This window comes from Salmo salar, chromosome 24 (assembly GCF_965601325.2).
Source record: "Salmo salar chromosome 24, fSalSal1, whole genome shotgun sequence".
Taxonomy (NCBI): domain Eukaryota; kingdom Metazoa; phylum Chordata; class Actinopteri; order Salmoniformes; family Salmonidae; genus Salmo; species Salmo salar.
Genome location: NC_138314.1, coordinates 36271514 through 36290013, shown reverse-complemented (window position 1 = coordinate 36290013; position 18500 = coordinate 36271514). Strand labels below are relative to the sequence as shown.

Here is an 18500-nt window from a genome sequence, read left to right as displayed (position 1 = left end):
AGGCTGCAGTCGGGCTGGAGGGACAGGGGCAAGGGGGCCAGGAGATGGATGTGTTTGATGGTTGACCTGAGGCTGCAGTCGGGCTGGAGGGAGAGGGGCAAGGGGGGCAGGAGATGGATGTGTTTGATGGTTGACCTGAGGCTGCAGTCGGGCTGGAGGGTGAGGGGCAAGGGGGCCAGGAGATGGATGTGTTTGATGGTTGACCTGAGGCTGCAGTCGGGCTGGAGGGAGAGGGGCAAGGGGGCCAGGAGATGGATGTGTTTGATGGTTGACCTGACTGTAAAATTGGGAGCAGTGATCTGAGAGGTGCTACAGTACAAGGCTCTGTCCCACCCACACACCCAGAGTTGAGAGGTTAGTGAAGTTGCTCCCAGAGCCCCTCCCTGTCCTTGGATATGCTGAGCATAACATCCTGGCTCTAGCAGGGGTCAAAGGTCAAATAAGACATGTCTACATAATTGCCCCAGAGCAAAGTGAGAGGTGGAGGGGTGAAGGTGAGACTGAGGTATTTGGAACCAGGTGAATACAGTGAGGGAAAAAAGTATTTGATCCCCTGCTGATTTTGTACGTTTGCCCACTGACAAAGAAATGATCAGTCTATAATTTTAATGGTAGGTTTATTTGAACAGTGAGAGACAGAATAACAACAAAGAATCCAGAAAAACGCATGTCAAAAATGTTATAAAATGATTTGCATTTTAATGAGGGAAATAAGTATTTGACCCCTCTGCAAAACATGACTTAGTACTTGTCTGCAAAACCCTTGTTGGCAATCACAGAGGTCAGATGTTTCTTGTAGTTGGCCACCAGGTTTGCACACATCTCAGGAGGGATTTGGTCCCACTCCTCTTTGCAGATTTTCTCCAAGTCATTTAGGTTTCGAGGCTGACGATTGGCAACTCGAACCTTCAGCTCCCTCCACAGATTTTCTATGGGATTAAGCTCTGGAGACTGGCTAGGCCACTCCAGGACCTTAATGTGCTTCTTCTTGAGCCACTCCTTTGTTGCCTTGGCCGTGTGTTTTGGGTCATTGTCATGCTGGAATACCCATCCACGACCCATTTTCAATGCCCTGGATTTGACGGTACATGGCCCCGTCCATCGTCCCTTTGATGCGGTGAAGTTGTCCTGTCCCCTTAGCAGAAAAACACCCCCAAAGCACAATGTTTCCACCTTCATGTTTGACGGTGGGGATGGTGTTCTTGGGGTCATAGGCAGCATTCCTCCTCCTCCAAACACGGCGAGTTGAGTTGATGCCAAAGAGCTCCATTTTGGTCTCATCTGACCACAACACTTTCACCCAGTTGTCCTCTGAATCATTCAGATGTTCATTGGCAAACTTCAGAAGGGCATGTAAATGTGCTTTCTTGAGCAGGGGGACCTTGCGGGCGCTGCAGGATTTCAGTCCTTTACGGCATAGTGTGTTACCAATTGTTTTCTTGGTGACTATGGTCCCAGCTGCCTTGAGATCATTGACAAGATCCTCCTGTGTAGTTCTGGGCTGATTCCTCACCGTTCTCATGATCATTGCAACTCCACGAGGTGAGATCTTGCATGGAGCCCCAGGCCGAGGGAGATTGACAGTTCTTTTGTGCTTCTTCCATTTGCGAAAAATCGCACCAACTGTTGTCACCTTCTCACCAAGCTGCTTGGCGATGGTCTTGTAGCCCATTCCAGCCTTGTGTAGGTCTACAATCTTGTCCCTGACATCCTTGGAGAGCTCTTTGGTCTTGGCCATGGTGGAGAGTTTGGAATCTGATTGATTGATTGCTTCTGTGGACAGGTGTCTTTTATACAGGTAACAAGCTGAGATTAGGAGCACTCCCTTTTAGAGTGTGCTCCTTATCTTAACTCGTTACCTGTATAAAAGACACCTGGGAGCCAGAAATCTTTCTGATTGAGAGGGGGTCAAATACTTACTTCCCTCAATAAAATGCAAATCAATTTATAACATTTTTGACATGCGTTTTTCTGGATTTTTGTTGTTGTTATTCTGTCTCTCACTGTTCAAATAAACCTACCATTAAAATTATAGACTGATCATTTCTTTGTCATTGGGCAAACGTACAAAATCAGCAGGGGATCAAATACTTTTTTCCCTCACTGTACATACAATGTATGCCTTGTGTGTTTGTGCGTTCACCAGTGCACACATGCAGCGTATGCGAGTGTGCCATGTCTGTGTTTGAAACAAGCATGGTGCCTGCCGGGGGCGGAGAGTGAGTGTGAGTGTGTAGGAATCGTCAGGACAGGATGTACCAGGCAGACATTGGGAAAAAGGACAGGAACGGCTGTGGCCCCTGAGGACTAGAGAAACATGAAACGATGGAGTAACCAGGCTGAAATAATGGATGGTGCACATGCACGCACAACACCCTTCAGACTCAGGATTCAAACTAGCAACCCTCTGGTTGCTGGCTCGCCACTAACTGTTGGGCTACCTATTAGAGAATGTATGTGTAGGTCTTCAGTGACCCCTCAGTGAAACCACTCAGAAAGCCCTCTAAATCTGACACTATACTCAATGCTTTGCACATTAGTGTACATACAAGGACTCATCCACTTCATCATAACAATGGAATACCATAAGTGGGCCTACACAAAACCTATGTACGGTGCATACTGCGACGTGACTTTAGCAGCCTATATGGAATTTGACAGATGTGTATAATGAAGTGTATAATGACAGAAGATTATTATTTTGTTTTAAAACATGGTGAAACAGACTGCCATTGTTAGTGGAGAGTCATTGACACAACGAAGGCTAAAAAAGACAAGGGACTTTCCCTTCTCAGTCATGAGGATCTTCCACTTGAAGATGTGGCGCTCGAGAGAAGAAGAAAATAATCTGTGCAACTTGACAGAGTAAAAGGAGGGCATATCTCCATATCTCTCTCTTTCTCTCCATATTTCACTCTCTCCATATCTCTCTCCATATCTCAATCTTTTTCTCTCCATATCTCAATATTTCTTTCTCTCCATATCTCTTTCTTTCCATCTCACTCTTTCTTTCTCTCCACATCTCACTCTCTTTCTCTCCATATCTCACTCTTTCTTTCTCTCCATATCTACTCTTTCTTTCTCTCCATATCTCACTCTTTCTTTCTCTCCATATCTCACCCTCTCTTTGTATCCATATCTCACTCTTTCTTTCTCTCCATATCTCACTCTTTCTTTCTCTCCATCTCACTCTTTCTCTCCATCTCACTCTTTCTTTCTTTCTCTCCATATCTCACTCTTTCTTTCTCTCCATATCTCACCCTCTCTTTGTATCCATATCTCACTCTTTCTTTCTCTCCATATCTCACTCTTTCTTTCTTTCCATCTCACTCTTTCTTTCTTCCCATCTCACTCTTTCTTTCTTTCCATCTCACTCTTTCTTTCTCTCCACATCTTACTTTCTTTCTCTCCATCTCTTTCTCTATGAACGTTTAAAAAACGCAACAATACGAGACGCAAGAAAGTGCTGGCGGCGAAGAAGAAAAGCAAAAGGAAGCTTCTTAAGCCATGAATGTTGGTTATGTTCCTGCTATTCCTTCGCTTGGCTGTGAGAAAAAAGATAACTTGATTAGTGCTAAAATGCAGAGTAAAGCGTACCCCTAAAGATCTTTCTATATGGCAAAGTACTAAGAAGCCCCACCCCGTTGTCTCTCCTTCTCTCTGTTGTCCAGCCGACATCACTAAACATAGGCCAATGGACTGTGATCTCTAAGAGAGGATGGACTTGCCAAGGTTGAGAGGTTACACACTGTGAACCAGGAGCTAAAACGTAACAATCCTAAAAGCAGTTAAGGGCTTCTTAATGTGTGTAAGGAAGCGCATTAATTAACTCAACTCTATCTGAGCGCTGTGTGTGTATGACTGTGTGTGTGTGTGTGTGTGTGTAGGGCCTCAGTGTGTGCATGTGTGTTTGGGACTGTGTGCCGGTGGTCCCGCTCCTCTAACAGTGGGGGTTGAGAGGGGGGCAAGAGGGGGCAGACCAATCCCAAAATAATAGATGAAATATCCCCGTTAAAGAGGCTTGATTTGATCCCCCACCCAGCCTGACAGAGGGGTGAAGAAGAAAAACACCCTCACAATCGGGATGGGACGGACGGATAGGAGAAGTTTAGTCCCTGAGAATCTCCTTTAGGGACATAATTGGGGGCTGTTATCCTAATAAGCATGAGAGTCTGACATTCATTTCTACTGTCCTCCTGGATATAGTGACTCTGTGTCCGTCTTATAAATGACTACTTCCCCTGATCACCCAGTCCTCTCTCCTTTCCATCTCCCCTGCATGTTGCTGCATACTACTCTCAATCAGTGTGTGTGTGTTGGAAGACACATTTCACTTGTGCAACTGACTAGGTATCTCCTTTCCATTTCTCTCTCTCTCTGTGTGTACGTCTATCTGTGTGTGTGCGTGTGTGTGTGTGTGTGTGTGTGTGTGTGTGTCTGTCTCTCTTCGTGTGTGTCGTTGTGTGAGTGACAGCTTACTCCAAGCAGGGGAGTGACAGAGGAGGTGCAGTGAAGAGATAAGTCCTGTGGAGAAGGGGTGGGGTTGATTGAGAAAGGGGGCCAAACAAACTAACATCCCGCTGACTTAAAGGTCACAGTTCAGAGGCCATAGGGCACTGTGCTGCATGGTCCCAAAGAGGACTGTCATCCTGGGGAATCCCTTCATCTCTTTATCTATCTACCACTCCTCCTCTCCCTCCCTCCATCCCTCCTAGTCTTTGTTTAGAGACATGGATTCATCTCTTTTATACTGATGCATTAATACATACAGAGAGTTACTGTTGCATGTACAGTACCAGTACATGCAACAGTAACTCTCTGTATGTATTAATGCCACAATTAAGGAAAGAAATTCCAGAAATGAAATTATAACAAGGCACACCTGTTAATTGAAATGTATTCCAGGTGACTACCTCAAAAGCATTCCTCATGAAGCTGGTTGAGAGAATGCCAAGAGTGTGCAAAGCTGTCATCAAGGCAAAGGGTGGCTACTTTGAAGAATCTCAAATATAACATATATATTTAATTTGTTTAACACTTTTTTGGTTACTACATGATTCCATTTGTGTTATTTCATAGTTTTGATGTCTTCACTATTACTCTACAATGTAGAAAATAGTAAAAATAAAATAAAAACCCTGGAATGAGTAGGTGTGTCCAAACTTTTGACTGGTACTGTATGTTGTCTGAACGTTACTCTGCTATAGATTTCAACATGTTGACATGGTCTTTAAGAATATACTGAACAAATATACTGCTCAAAAAAATAAAGGGAACACTTAAACAACACATCCTAGATCTGAATGAAAGAAATAATCTTATTAAATACTTTTTTCTTTACATAGTTGAATGTGCTGACAACAAAATCACACAAAAATAATCAATGGAAATCCAATTTATCAACCCATGGAGGTCTGGATTTGGAGTCACACACAAGATTAAAGTGGAAAACCACACTACAGGCTGATCCAACTTTGATGTAATGTCCTTAAAACAAGTAAAAATGAGGCTCAGTAGTGTGTGTGGCCTCCACGTGCCTGTATGACCTCCCTACAACGCCTGGGCATGCTCCTGATGAGGTGGCGGATGGTCTCCTGAGGGATCTCCTCCCAGACCTGGACTAAAGCATCCGCCAACTCCTGGACAGTCTGTGGTGCAATGTGGCGTTGGTGGATGGAGCGAGACATGATGTCCCAGATGTGCTCAATTGGATTCAGGTCTGGGGAACGGGCGGGCCAGTCCATAGCATCAATGCCTTCCTCTTGCAGGAACTGCTGCCACACTCCAGCCACATGAGGTCTAGCATTGTCTTGCATTAGGAGGAACCCAGGGCCAACCGCACCAGCATATGGTCTCACAAGGGGTCTGAGGATCTCATCTTGGTACCTAATGGCAGTCAGGCTACCTCTGGCGAGCACATGGAGGGCTGTGCGGCCCCCCAAAGAAATGCCACCCCACACCATGACTGACTCACCGCCAAACCGGTCATGCTGGAGGATGTTGCAGGCAGCAGAACGTTCTCCACGGCGTCTCCAGACTCTGTCACGTCTGTCACGTGCTCAGTGTGAACCTGCTTTCATCTGTGAAGAGCACAGGGCACCAGTGGCGAATTTGACAATTTTGGTGTTCTCTGGCAAATGCCAAATGTCCTGCACAGTGTTGGGCTGTAAGCACAACCCCCACCTGTGGACGTCGGGCCCTCATACCACCCCATGGAGTCTGTTTCTGACCGTTTGAGCAGACACATGCACATTTGTGGCCTGCTGGAGGTCATTTTGCAGGGCTCTGGGAGTGCTCCTCCTGCTCCTCCTTGCACAAAGGTGGAGGTAGTGGTCCTGCTGCTGGGTTGTTGCCCTCCTACGACCTCCTCCACGTCTCCCGATGTACTGGCCTGTCTCCTGGTAGTGCCTCCATGCTCTGGACACTACGCTGACAGACACAGCAAACCTTCTTGCCACAGCTCGCATTGATGTGCCATCCTGGATGAGCTGCACTACCTGAGCCACTTGTGTGGGTTGTAGACTCCGTCTCATGCTACCACTAGAGTGAAAGCACCGCCAGCATTCAAAAGTGACCAAAACATCAGCCAGGAAGCATTGGAACTGACAAGTGGTCTGTGGTCCCCACCTGCAGAACCACTCCTTTATTGGTGGTGTCTTGCTAATTGCCTATAATTTCCACCTGTTGTCTATTCCATTTGCACAACAGCATGTGAAATGTATTGTCAATCAGTGTTGCTTCCTAAGTGGACAGTTTGATTTCACAGAAGTGTGATTGACTTGGAGTTACATTGTGTTGTTTAAGTGTTCCCTTTATTTTTTTGAGCAGTGTATATCAATGCAACATGCAACATTTTCAAAGATTTTACTGAGTTACAGTTCATATAAGGAAATCAGACAATTGAAATAAATTCATTAGGCCCTAATCTATGGATTTTCACATGGCAGGAACGCAGCCATGGGTGGGCATGGGAGGGCATAGGCCCACCCACTTGGGAGCCAGCCAAACCAATCAGAATGATTTCACCCCCACAATAGGGCTGTATTACAGACAGAAATACTCCTCAGCATGGTTACACGTGGACTGTGGTTGTGATGCCGGTTGGACGTACTGCCAAATTCTCTAAAACAACGGAGGCAGCTTATGGTAGAGAAATGAATATTAAATTCTCTGGCAACAACTCTGGTGGACATTCCTACAGTCAGCACGCCAATTACACGCTCCCTCAAAACATGAGACATCTGTGGCATTGTGTTGTGTGACAAAACTGCACATTTTAGAATGGCCTTTTATTGTCCCCAGCATAAGGTGCACAAAATTTGAGCAAATCTTTTATGGGATCTTTTATTTCAGTTCATGAAACCGTGTATATAAAATAATAAAATATATGCCATTTGGCAAACATTTTTTTCCCAAAGTGAATTAGTCATGTGTGCATACATTTTACGTAGGGTGGTCCCGGGAATCGAACCCACTATACTGGTGTTGCAGAGCTACAAAGGACCAGTCAAAAAGTCTACAGACAATTGATTATGTGGAATACTGCAAAGCCCTCCCCCTTTGCACATGGAGCAATCCCAGTCACCCCTAGACCTAAGCCTTAGTCCAGAAACAACATTATATTCTATGATATTATGCAGAGCTGTAATGAGTCTCCCTTAACAGCAACCTTTCCCAAGTCCCAAGTATATCAGAAGAGAACACAGCATCAGAGTGGAGTGCTTGGAATACTTAAAACATCAACCAATCGTGTACAATGACCTTGTACACAGCAAGATTATTATTGAGTAAATCATGTTAAAAGTCGTTAATAAATAAATAAATATTTAGCCTCTATTTTATCAGGGAGTCATGCTGAGACCAAGGTCTATTTTACAGATGAGACCTGAATTACATAAATTACAGAAAATACACACATCAAAATATAAATACAAAATGCAAGCAGAAAGAACATGGTCATAAAAAACTAGCACATTGATCAGTAATAAGGTCCTCAGCATTTGATTTGCCCTAGAGGCACCAAAACATCACATGGAACAACATTTTGAAGATTAACAAATAAGGTGCATAAAACTAAAAGCTGATTCACCTAACTCAGTGGAGAACAAAGGAATGTACAGAGTTAGCCATCTCTGACACCAAGTGTGGAAACTCGTATGTCTAAAGTTTAGTAAAGATGTTAGGTACACCGGGACTTTTTGTAAAAGGGCTTTAGAAATGAAAACATAGCAATGTATCAATCTACATGACATCAAAGAGGGCCAACCAACTTCCTGGTAGAGAATGCAGTGATGAGTACTAAAATTGTCACCCATAATAAAGCACATGATAAACTGCGTCTAACGGCTTTAATAAAGTGGCAACTGGGTTGATATTTGTTTTATTACATTTTTTTTTTTAACCTTTATTTAACTAGGCAAGACAGTTAAGAACAAATTATTATTTACAATGACGGCCTCACGGGGAACAGTGGGTTAACTGCCTTGTTCAGAGGCAGAACAACAGATGTTTACCTTGTCTGCTCAGGGATTGGATCCACCAACCTTTCGGTTACTGGCCCAACGCTCTAACCACTAGGCTACCTGCTGCCATAGATGATGTCGCCATAGTCTAGGACCAATAGGAATGTGACCGAATAATCTGTCATTCTCTGAAACATTAATAATAAAATGACCACAACATATATTGTTGCATATGGATTAGAGATGCAAATTCGTGTTTATTTTTGCTGCCGAATAACCGACCCTTATTAACCGGTCAACAAACGATAAACATTTTCCCAAATACTAAAATGATGTAACCAACAAGAAAATACTATGCATGCACACAAGGAATGGGCAGAGCTTAATGAAAACATGCAACAATAATAGCAAGCCTATTGTCTTACAGTCAAAAGGCTATAGCCTATTATTGAACATTCAAAGCAGCTAATTAAACGTCATTTTCAAACATTTGCCAAAACGTAATTGACTGGAAAAGCCAGTTGTAAACAGCAGATCTAATGTGGTTCCATACGTGACAGAGATAAACATCTCCGTCACAAATGTAGAAAGAGGGGGATGCTAATAGCAACAACTAGGATGGCTTGTTAATATGACTAGGATTATGCCTTCGGCTTCTGGACAACGAAAGAGAGTTGATATGAAAGCCAATATAACAGGAGAGAAATGCGGGTTAATGGCATGAGGGATTCTTTATGAAATAATTGAATCCACGTTTCTATGGTTGGAGTTTGGCTAGGCTACTTTGAAGCAAGGTAAGACATTCCTCATTATTTGAAGTAAAGTAAAACGAGCAGGTTTCAAACAATTATACTGCCTCAAGCTGACATTGTAAAGTGGTGGTGACGCGCTGGTAGCCTGCCTACCATTGTAAAGTGGTAGTGAAGTGCTGGTAGCCTGCCTACCATTGTAAAGTGCTAGTGAAGTGCTGGTAGCCTGTCTACCATTGTAAAGTGGTGGTGACGCGCTGGTAGCCTGTCTACCATTGTAAAGTGGTGGGAGACTCGCAGGTAGCCTGCCTACCATTGTAAAGTGGTGGGTGACGCAATGGTAGCCTGCCTATCATTCTAAAGTGGTGGGTGACGCACTGGTAGCCTGCCTATCATTCTAAAGTGGTGGGTGACGTACTGGTAGCCTGCCTACCATTGTAAAGTGGTGGTGACGCTGGTAGCCTGCCTACCATTGTAAAGTGGTCGTGACGCACTGGTAGCCTGCCTACCATTGTAAAGTCGTGGTGATGCGCTGGTAGCCTGCCTACCATTGTAAAGTGGTGGTGACGTACTGGTAGCCTGCCTACCATTGTAAAGTGGTGGGTGACGCACTGGTAGCCTGCCTACCATTGTAAAGTGGTGGTGACGTACTGGTAGCCTGCCTACCATTGTAAAGTGGTGGGTGACGCACTGGTAGCCTGCCTACCATTGTAAAGTGGTGGTGACGCGCTGGTAGCCTGTCTACCATTGTAAATTGGTGGTGACGCGCTGGTAGCCTGCCTATCATTGTAAAGTGGTGGGTGACGCTGGTAGCCTGCCTACCATTATAAAGTGGTGGGTGACGCTGGTAGCCTGCCTACCATTGTAAAGTGGTGGGTGATGCGCTGGTAGCCTGTCTACCATTGTAAAGTGGTGGGTGACGCGCTGGTAGCCTGCCTACCATTGTAAAGTGGTGGGTGACGCGCTGGTAGGCTGCCTACCATTGTAAAGTGGTGGGTGACGCGCTGGTAGCCTGCCTACCATTGTAAAGTGGTGGGTGACGCGCTGGTAGCCTGCCTACCATTGTAAAGCGGTGGGTGACGCTGGTAGCCTGCCTACCATTGTAAAGTGGTGGGTGACGCGCTGGTAACATGTCTACCATTGACTATAGCATATGCACTCGAATGGTGAATCGGAGACACACTTTAATTACAAGTTGAGATTGAGAAATACAAATAGCAGCTCTTTTTAATCATGGTCATCAAAACAGTTTTTAAGACGCAATTGTATTTAGAATTGTTATGTATTGAGCAATGACTGGGCTTATAAAAGCATGTTACACTCAGTACCAGCTTTTTCAGGAGCTGCTCTCACATTGTCCGTCAGGTGATAGGCTCTGTAATTCCACTAAATTAAGCAAATTAACCTATAGACTGATTAGCATTACTGGTCAAATTTATTTTCGATGGATAACTGATATGGATGGAGTACTTCCTACTGAGTTTTAAAATCATACATATAGAATTGGTACACATGCACTGAGCCAGTCACTGACGTCCGTGCGCCCTTGTCTCTGCGCATTTGCCCCAACCACCATGCATAATGCAGGCGCATGGAAAGCACCTACAGGCTAATGTCAAAGAATAATATTGCATGGCCCCCTGCAGAATTGGAAAACCTTGGGTAGGACTGCACTAACGATCTCACGCTGCTAGCATTACAAAGTGCAAAAAGGTTCAGGGAGAGGGAGGGAAGGAGAGAGAGAGTGAGGGAGAGAGTGAAAGCGTCTTCTAATTATATGAAACCTATTCCAGTTGAAATATTTATAAAGATATTAATATGGACTCTTCATCTCTGCTGATATGATCACACATCTATCTCTCAGCTGATATGATCACACAGCTCTATCTCTCAGCTGATATGATCACACAGCTCTCTCTCTCTGCTGATATGCTCACACAGCTCTATCTCTCAGCTGATATGATCACACATCTATCTCTCAGCTGATATGATCACACAGCTCTATCTCTCAGCTGATATGATCACACAGCTCTCTCTCTCTGCTGATATGCTCACACAGCTCTATCTCTCAGCTGATATGATCACACAGCTCTATCTCTCTGCTGATATGCTCACACAGCTCTCTCTCTGCTGATATGATCACACAGCTCTCTCTCTCTGCTGATATGCTCACACAGCTCTCTCTCTCTGCTGATATGCTCACACAGCTCTCTCTCTGATGATATGCTCACACATCTCTATCTCTGATGATATGCTCACACATCTCTATCTCTAATGATATGATCACACATCTCTATCTCTCTGATGATATGATCACACATCTCTATCTCTGATGATATGATCACACAGCTCTCTCTCTCTGCTGATATGCTCACACAGCTCTATCTCTCAGCTGATATGATCACACATCTATCTCTCAGCTGATATGATCACACAGCTCTATCTCTCAGCTGATATGATCACACAGCTCTCTCTCTCTGCTGATATGCTCACACAGCTCTATCTCTCAGCTGATATGATCACACAGCTCTATCTCTCTGCTGATATGCTCACACAGCTCTCTCTCTGCTGATATGATCACACAGCTCTCTCTCTCTGCTGATATGCTCACACAGCTCTCTCTCTCTGCTGATATGCTCACACAGCTCTCTCTCTGATGATATGCTCACACATCTCTATCTCTGATGATATGCTCACACATCTCTATCTCTAATGATATGATCACACATCTCTATCTCTCTGATGATATGATCACACATCTCTATCTCTGATGATATGATCACACATCTCTATCTCTGATGATATGATCACACATCTCTCTCTCTCTGATGATATGATCACACATCTCTCTCTGATGATATGATCACACATCTCTATCTCTGATGATATGCTCACACATCTCTATCTCTGATGATATGCTCACACATCTCTATCTCTGATGATATGCTCACACATCTCTCTCTCGCGATGATATGCTCACACATCTCTCTCTCGCTGATGATATGCTCACACATCTCTATCTCTGATGATGTGATCACACATCTCTATCTCTGATGATATGATCACACATCTCTATCTCTGATGATATGATCACACATCTCTCTCTCTGATGATCACACATCTCTATCTCTGATGATATGATCACACATCTCTATCTCTGATGATCACACATCTCTATCTCTGATGATATGATCACACATCTCTCTCTCGCTGATGATATGATCACACATCTCTCTCTCGCTGATGATATGATCACACAACTCTATCTCTGATGATATGATATGTGTGTGTGTGTGTGTGTGTGTGTGTGTGTACGTACCCACATGCAAATGTGTTGTTTTTCTGTTGTATTTCAATCAACATTCACATTACTTCAGTATGTTCACTGCAAAAAAGTCTAATGTCGGCCTGAGATACAGAGAGAGAAGAGATAGATAGATGATAGATAGTTAGTGATGATAAGGGGCTTTAAGCCATCTTTTATGACAGAGGGAGCTAATCGGCTACTGCTAATGAGCCCCTATTAGTGTGTGTAGAGATAGTGTCAGGAGAGACAGGCAGGGAGAAGAGGCAGTGCTGACAGCTCACACACCGCCCATCAGTCCCACCGAGACCACTAGGCCTGTCAGAGACGACAGTGACATCTCACACACACGCACATACAAACGCTTGGACACGCACGTGCACATGTACATGTACACACACACCCACACACATTGGTGTGAGCGCTACCGCCATCAACTGTGATGAGACAAAGAGGCTAGTCCCCTATCACATTCTCAACAAATTAAAACTCACAAATACCCCACACACTGTCCACTTCACTCTGCTCCACTGCGCCTGTTGGACATCGAGAGACAAGGTCTGTGTGGATGGACACGTGGTCAAAGACTTGACGATGACGTGACGATCATCGACTTCTGTTAGGTTTGACAGAAGGGCTGGATTGAGGAACCTTTGTTTCTATTTTTCATCATGGCGGCCATATTTCTTTTGATCACTGCAATATTCCCTTTTTGTGTCTGAGTGTACGGCAAGGTGGCCGAGGTGTGTGTGCGTGTGTGTGTGGTTAAAAGATGGTCTATGGGCCATGATAAGAACGCTGGGTGTGCGTGTGTTTACAGAGTGTGTGTTCGGCAGATAATAATTCCATTGGTCAACAGTGTGAGGGGACAAAGCTGCTCTGACCAGAGAGAGAGAGGGAGGAAGAGAGAGCGAGAGAAGGAAGAGTGTGTCATGTGGTTAACACTCACACACTGAGAGCATACTGGAGCATGGCCAAACAGTCCACAGCCTGACCACAAACAGCCTCTCTTTCTTTCCTTCTCTCACTCTCTCCACCCTCCCTCCCTCCCAACCCCGCCCACAACCCTTTCTACACTTGCATCTATCTATCACTCTCTTCCTGACTGCCTCGATCCCAACTCTACCCATTAACCTCCCCGTTCGCAGCTTTTATGGCCCCTGTGTATGGCTTTCTTATTCCACCCCCCCTCCCCTCCTCCAACCACCCCTCCCTCGCTCACCCGTATGGGGATCTGTTCGGTCTCTCCCTCCTTCTGCGGGTTGCGGTACTTCTCGTAGAAGTCCCTCTTCTTCTTGCTCTCCCGGTCGTCCTTGCGCTCTCTCTTCTCGGCGGGTTCGTCCGAGACCTCGGGGGAGGGCAGGGGGGTGGGCTTGGCCGGCCTCTCCACCTCCAGGTGGTTCTCATTGGGGTTGAGCACCATCACACCATAACCCTCCTGGAAGACAACACAACAACACACACGTTTGTTAGAGTCCACAGAATTTCCTCCGACTCACACTTGTAAATGTGTGTGTGTGTGTGTGTGTGTGTGCGCACCTGTATTTGTGTGTGATTAGAACTCAGTGACAACGGTCTTAGCCAGTGAATAGCACTCAGTGAGTCCAAAGGCCATGTGTCTGTCACTTTTCAACTTTTAATCGATCCATCCATCACTTAACTGAAGAGTTAGGGCCGACACATACATGTGTGGTATTATTGAATTGGGATCAACTTCATATCCATTGTTTTAGCAACTTACTACCAAACACAAGTAGAATATGATAATGTACACAGCAACGAATGTTACGTAACGTTAAGATGTGAAATTAATAACAGAAACTAAACGTTAATGCATAGAAATAAACTCAAATTGTTAAAATATGCTGTAAAATTAAGATAGGGCAATAACAAGCAGGGAAAAAGTTCATGTGAATTGAAATAGGTAGAATCTATTGTGGTCTGGGGAAGTTTTCACAGGCCTAAGTGACTTCTTCAACTCTGAAGTCATTTTTAATTAAGTGTGTTTATTATCCAAGCACCCTGAAATGAAAGGAGGATACGGAGGGATTCCTGTTCCACTTTGGCTGCACTTCACACACTCTTCCTCTGCACACACACACACACACACACACACACACACACACACACACACATCTGTCCTGTCAAAAAGGCTTTTTAGAAGACGAGTGTAGGAGTTAGTGAGGAAATGTTTTTCTGATTCCTCCCAGAGTCGCCATCAAGCACCCTGTCTACACACAGCAGCACGTCTCCTCCTCTTTAATACGTGTTAACACAATGTGTGTGTCCCTCCTCCTCTTTAATACGTGTTAACACAATGTGTGTGTCCCTCCTCCTCTTTAATACGTGTTAACACAATGTGTGTGTTCCTCCTCCTCTTTAATACGTGTTAACACAATGTGTGTGTCCCTCCTCCTCTTTAATACGTGTTAACACAATGTGTGTGTCCCTCCTCCTCTTTAATACGTGTTAACACAATGTGTGTGTCCCTCCTCCTCTTTAATACGTGTTAACACAATGTGTGTGTCCCTCCTCCTCTTTAATACGTGTTAACACAATGTGTGTGTCCCTCCTCCTCTTTAATACGTGTTAACACAATGTGTGTGTTCCTCCTCCTCTTTAATACGTGTTAACACAATGTGTGTGTCCCTCCTCCTCTTTAATACGTGTTAACACAATGTGTGTGTCCCTCCTCCTCTTTAATACGTGTTAACACAATGTGTGTGTTCCTCCTCCTCTTTAATACGTGTTAACACAATGTGTGTGTCCCTCCTCCTCTTTAATACGTGTTAACACAATGTGTGTGTCCCTCCTCCTCTTTAATACGTGTTAACACAATGTGTGTGTTCCTCCTCCTCTTTAATACGTGTTAACACAATGTGTGTGTCCCTCCTCCACCCATCGACGTCAAACCTGCCCTGAGCACCTGGTGTGTGTAGACAACAGCAAAATGACAGTTTCACACGTTGCAAATGATTGGTATTGTCACACCCTGTCAACGACCGACTCATTTAGCCAGAGCCCCCTCCTCTCCCAGGCTTATTAGAAGCAAACTTTCAGATAGTCCAAAACAAATGAGACAAATCTGAACAAATTCCAGCAGTGCGAGTACTTTATAGAATATAGAATAAATTATGGGCTTACTTTATTAGGATCTGTTTCTGTGTTTTAGGTCATAACTATTTAACTAAATCTTTGACTGAAACACTTAAACTCCTAGAAAAAGATTGTGAATGAAAAACTATAAATTAAAACTTCATTCATTTTTTTTTTTTAAATCATCTGAGACCTTTAAGGAAGATGTACAATAGAATTTGAAGTACAAATGAATTGAATCACAATATTAAGACCAAAAAGAGAGGTTGGCCAATTAAACAAACCAGATTAAATGAAAGATATTTGTTTTCCTTATTTCCTATAGAAATAATATTCACATTACAAAACTAAAGGAACACATATCCCAGGTAAATCACAGCTGTTCATTATGACTCAAACATCACCTGTAAAAAAATACATCTAACGGACATTCCTATAAAATCCATTAGTCTACATATTATACTATAAATGTATATAAATCCTCAAACCACACATGTCGACGGCAACTCTTAATTAGGAACACTTTATTAGAAAGCGGATGGGATTCTTTAGTTAGGAGTTCCTTAGGCTGTTGGGTCTGGAATTAGAGAGTTTTCTTCCTGTGCGTTAGAGCTGCACATACGGCCCGGCACGGCACCACCTGGGCTTGGAGCTGGGAGGGAAGGAGCTGTCTTTTTCTCTCCTCTTTTGGGCATAATAGCTATCTGCACTGAGAGGGAGGAGTGGTAAAGTAATGGGCCAGGTTCTATTAAATAGGCTCAGCTACAGGCCCCAGCTACAGGCCCCAGCTACAGGCCCCAGCTACAGGCCCCAGCTACAGGCCCCAGCTACAGGCCCCAGCTACAGGCCCCAGCTACAGGCCCCGCTACAGGCCCCGCTACAGGCCCCAGCTACAGGCCCCAGCTACAGGCCCCAGCTACAGGCCCCAGCTACAGGCCCCAGCTACAAGCCCGGGGCTGTCTTTGTTGGCACAGCCACCATGGAGTAGTTCACATGGACCTTACGACCGGAGAGGACGAGGAGAGGAAGAAGTGAGAGAAGAGGAAAAAGAGAAAATGTGAGAGAATAGGAGAGGAGAAGAGAGAGAATAGGAGAGGAGAAGAGAGAGAATAGGAGAGGATAAGAGAGAGAATAGGAGAAGAGAAGAGAGAATAGGAGAGGAGAAGAGAAGAGAGAATAGGAGAAGATAAGAGAGAGAATAGGACAGGATAAGAGAGAGAATAGGACAGGAGAAGAGGGAGAATAGGAGAGAAGGGAGAGAATAGGAGAGGAGAAGAGACAGAATAGGAGAGGAGAAGAGAGAGAATAGGAGATGATAAGAGAGAGAATAGGACAGGAGAAGGGAGAGAGAATAGAAGAGGATAAGAGAGAGAGTAGGAGAAGAGAAGAGAGAATATGAGAGGAGAAGAGAAGAGAGAATAGGAGAAGAGGACAGAATAGGAGAGGAGAAGAGAGAATAGGAGAGAAGAGAGAGAATAGGACAGGAGAAGAGAGAGAATAGGAGAGAAGAGAGAGAATAGGAGAAGAGAAGAAAGAATAGGAGAAGAGAAGAGACAGAATAGGAGAGGAGAAGAGACAGAATAGGAGAGGAGAAGAGACAGAATATGATAAGAGAAGAGAGAATAGGAGAAGAGAAGAGACAGAATAGGAGAGGAGAAGAGACAGAATAGGAGAGGAGAAGAGAGAGAATAAGAGAGGAGAAGAGAGAGAATAAGAGAGGAGAAGAGAGAATAGGAGAGGAGACGAGAGAATAGGAGAGGAGAAGAGAGAATAGGAGAGGAGAGAGAATAGGAGAATAGGAGAAAAGAAGAGAGAATAGGAGAAGAGAAGAGAGAATAGGAGAGGAGAAGAGAGAGAATAGGAGAGAAGAGAGAATAGGAGAGGAGAAGAGAGAATGGGAGAGGAGAAGAGAGAATATGAGAGGAGAAGAGAGATAATAGAAGAGGAGAAGAGAAGAGAGAGAAAAGGAGAAGAGAAGAGAGAATAGGAGAGGAGAAGAGAGAGAATATGAGAAGAGAGAATAGGAGAGGAGAAGAGAGAGAATAGGAGAGGAGAGAATGGGAGAGGAGAAGAGAGAATCGGAGAAGAGAAGAGAGAATAGGAGAGGAGAAGGGAGAGAATATGAGAAGGGAAGAGAAGAGACAGAATGGGAGAGGAGAAGAAACAGAATAGGAGAGGAGAAGAAACAGAATAGGAGAGGAGAAGAGACAATAGGAGAGGAGAAGAGAGAGAATAGGAGAGGAGAAGAGAAGAGAGAGAAAAGGAGAATAGAAGACAGAATAGGAGAGGAGAAGAGAGAGAATAGGAGAGGAGAAGAGTAAGAATAGGAGAAGAGATGAGAGAATAGGAGAGGAGAAGAGAGAGAATAGGAGAAGAGAGAATAGGAGAGGAGAAGAGAGAATAGAGGAGGAGAAAGAGAGAATAGAGGAGGAGAAAGAGAGAATAGGAGAGGAGAAGAGGTCTGTTCAGGCTTTGTGCCACTGCCCACTAGTGGCAGGCTGGAAAACTGACTGGCAACACTGGCTTCTTCTGAATCACGAAGGAACGAGGAACAAGAGAGAAAGCGAGAGAGAGAGAGAGAGAGAGAGAGAGAGAAGAGAGAGAGAGAGAGAGAGTGAACTAGACAAAGAATTAGGATGGTTGGAGGGAGATGGAAAGAGAGCGAGAGACAAAAACAAAGATGGGGGAGATGGATAGGGTATGAGAGAGATTGACAAGTGTTCAGCCTATCCATCCTTATGCCTCAGATCCATGCAGCACATAGAGAAAATCGTTAATGGGTTGACAACATTAGGCCTAGTAAACAAATGCTAGCCCTCTGTGCCCTAGTCCTTCCAGTGCTAATGGTGGCTAACCCTTACTGGTGCCCAGTCACCCTGAAGCACATTA

At 44.5% G+C, this 18500-nt stretch overlaps 1 protein-coding gene across 1 annotated transcript in view; it reads right to left on the bottom strand.

The window, feature by feature from the left end:
• LOC106585793 (cotranscriptional regulator ARB2A homolog) overlaps nt 1-18500 on the bottom strand; it is a 324101-nt gene that overhangs the window by 151912 nt on the left and 153689 nt on the right. Inside the window, exon 7 of the mRNA XM_014172421.3 lies at nt 13738-13953. Coding sequence (XP_014027896.1) covers nt 13738-13953 — 216 coding nt within the window. The remainder of the gene's footprint in view (nt 1-13737; nt 13954-18500) is intronic.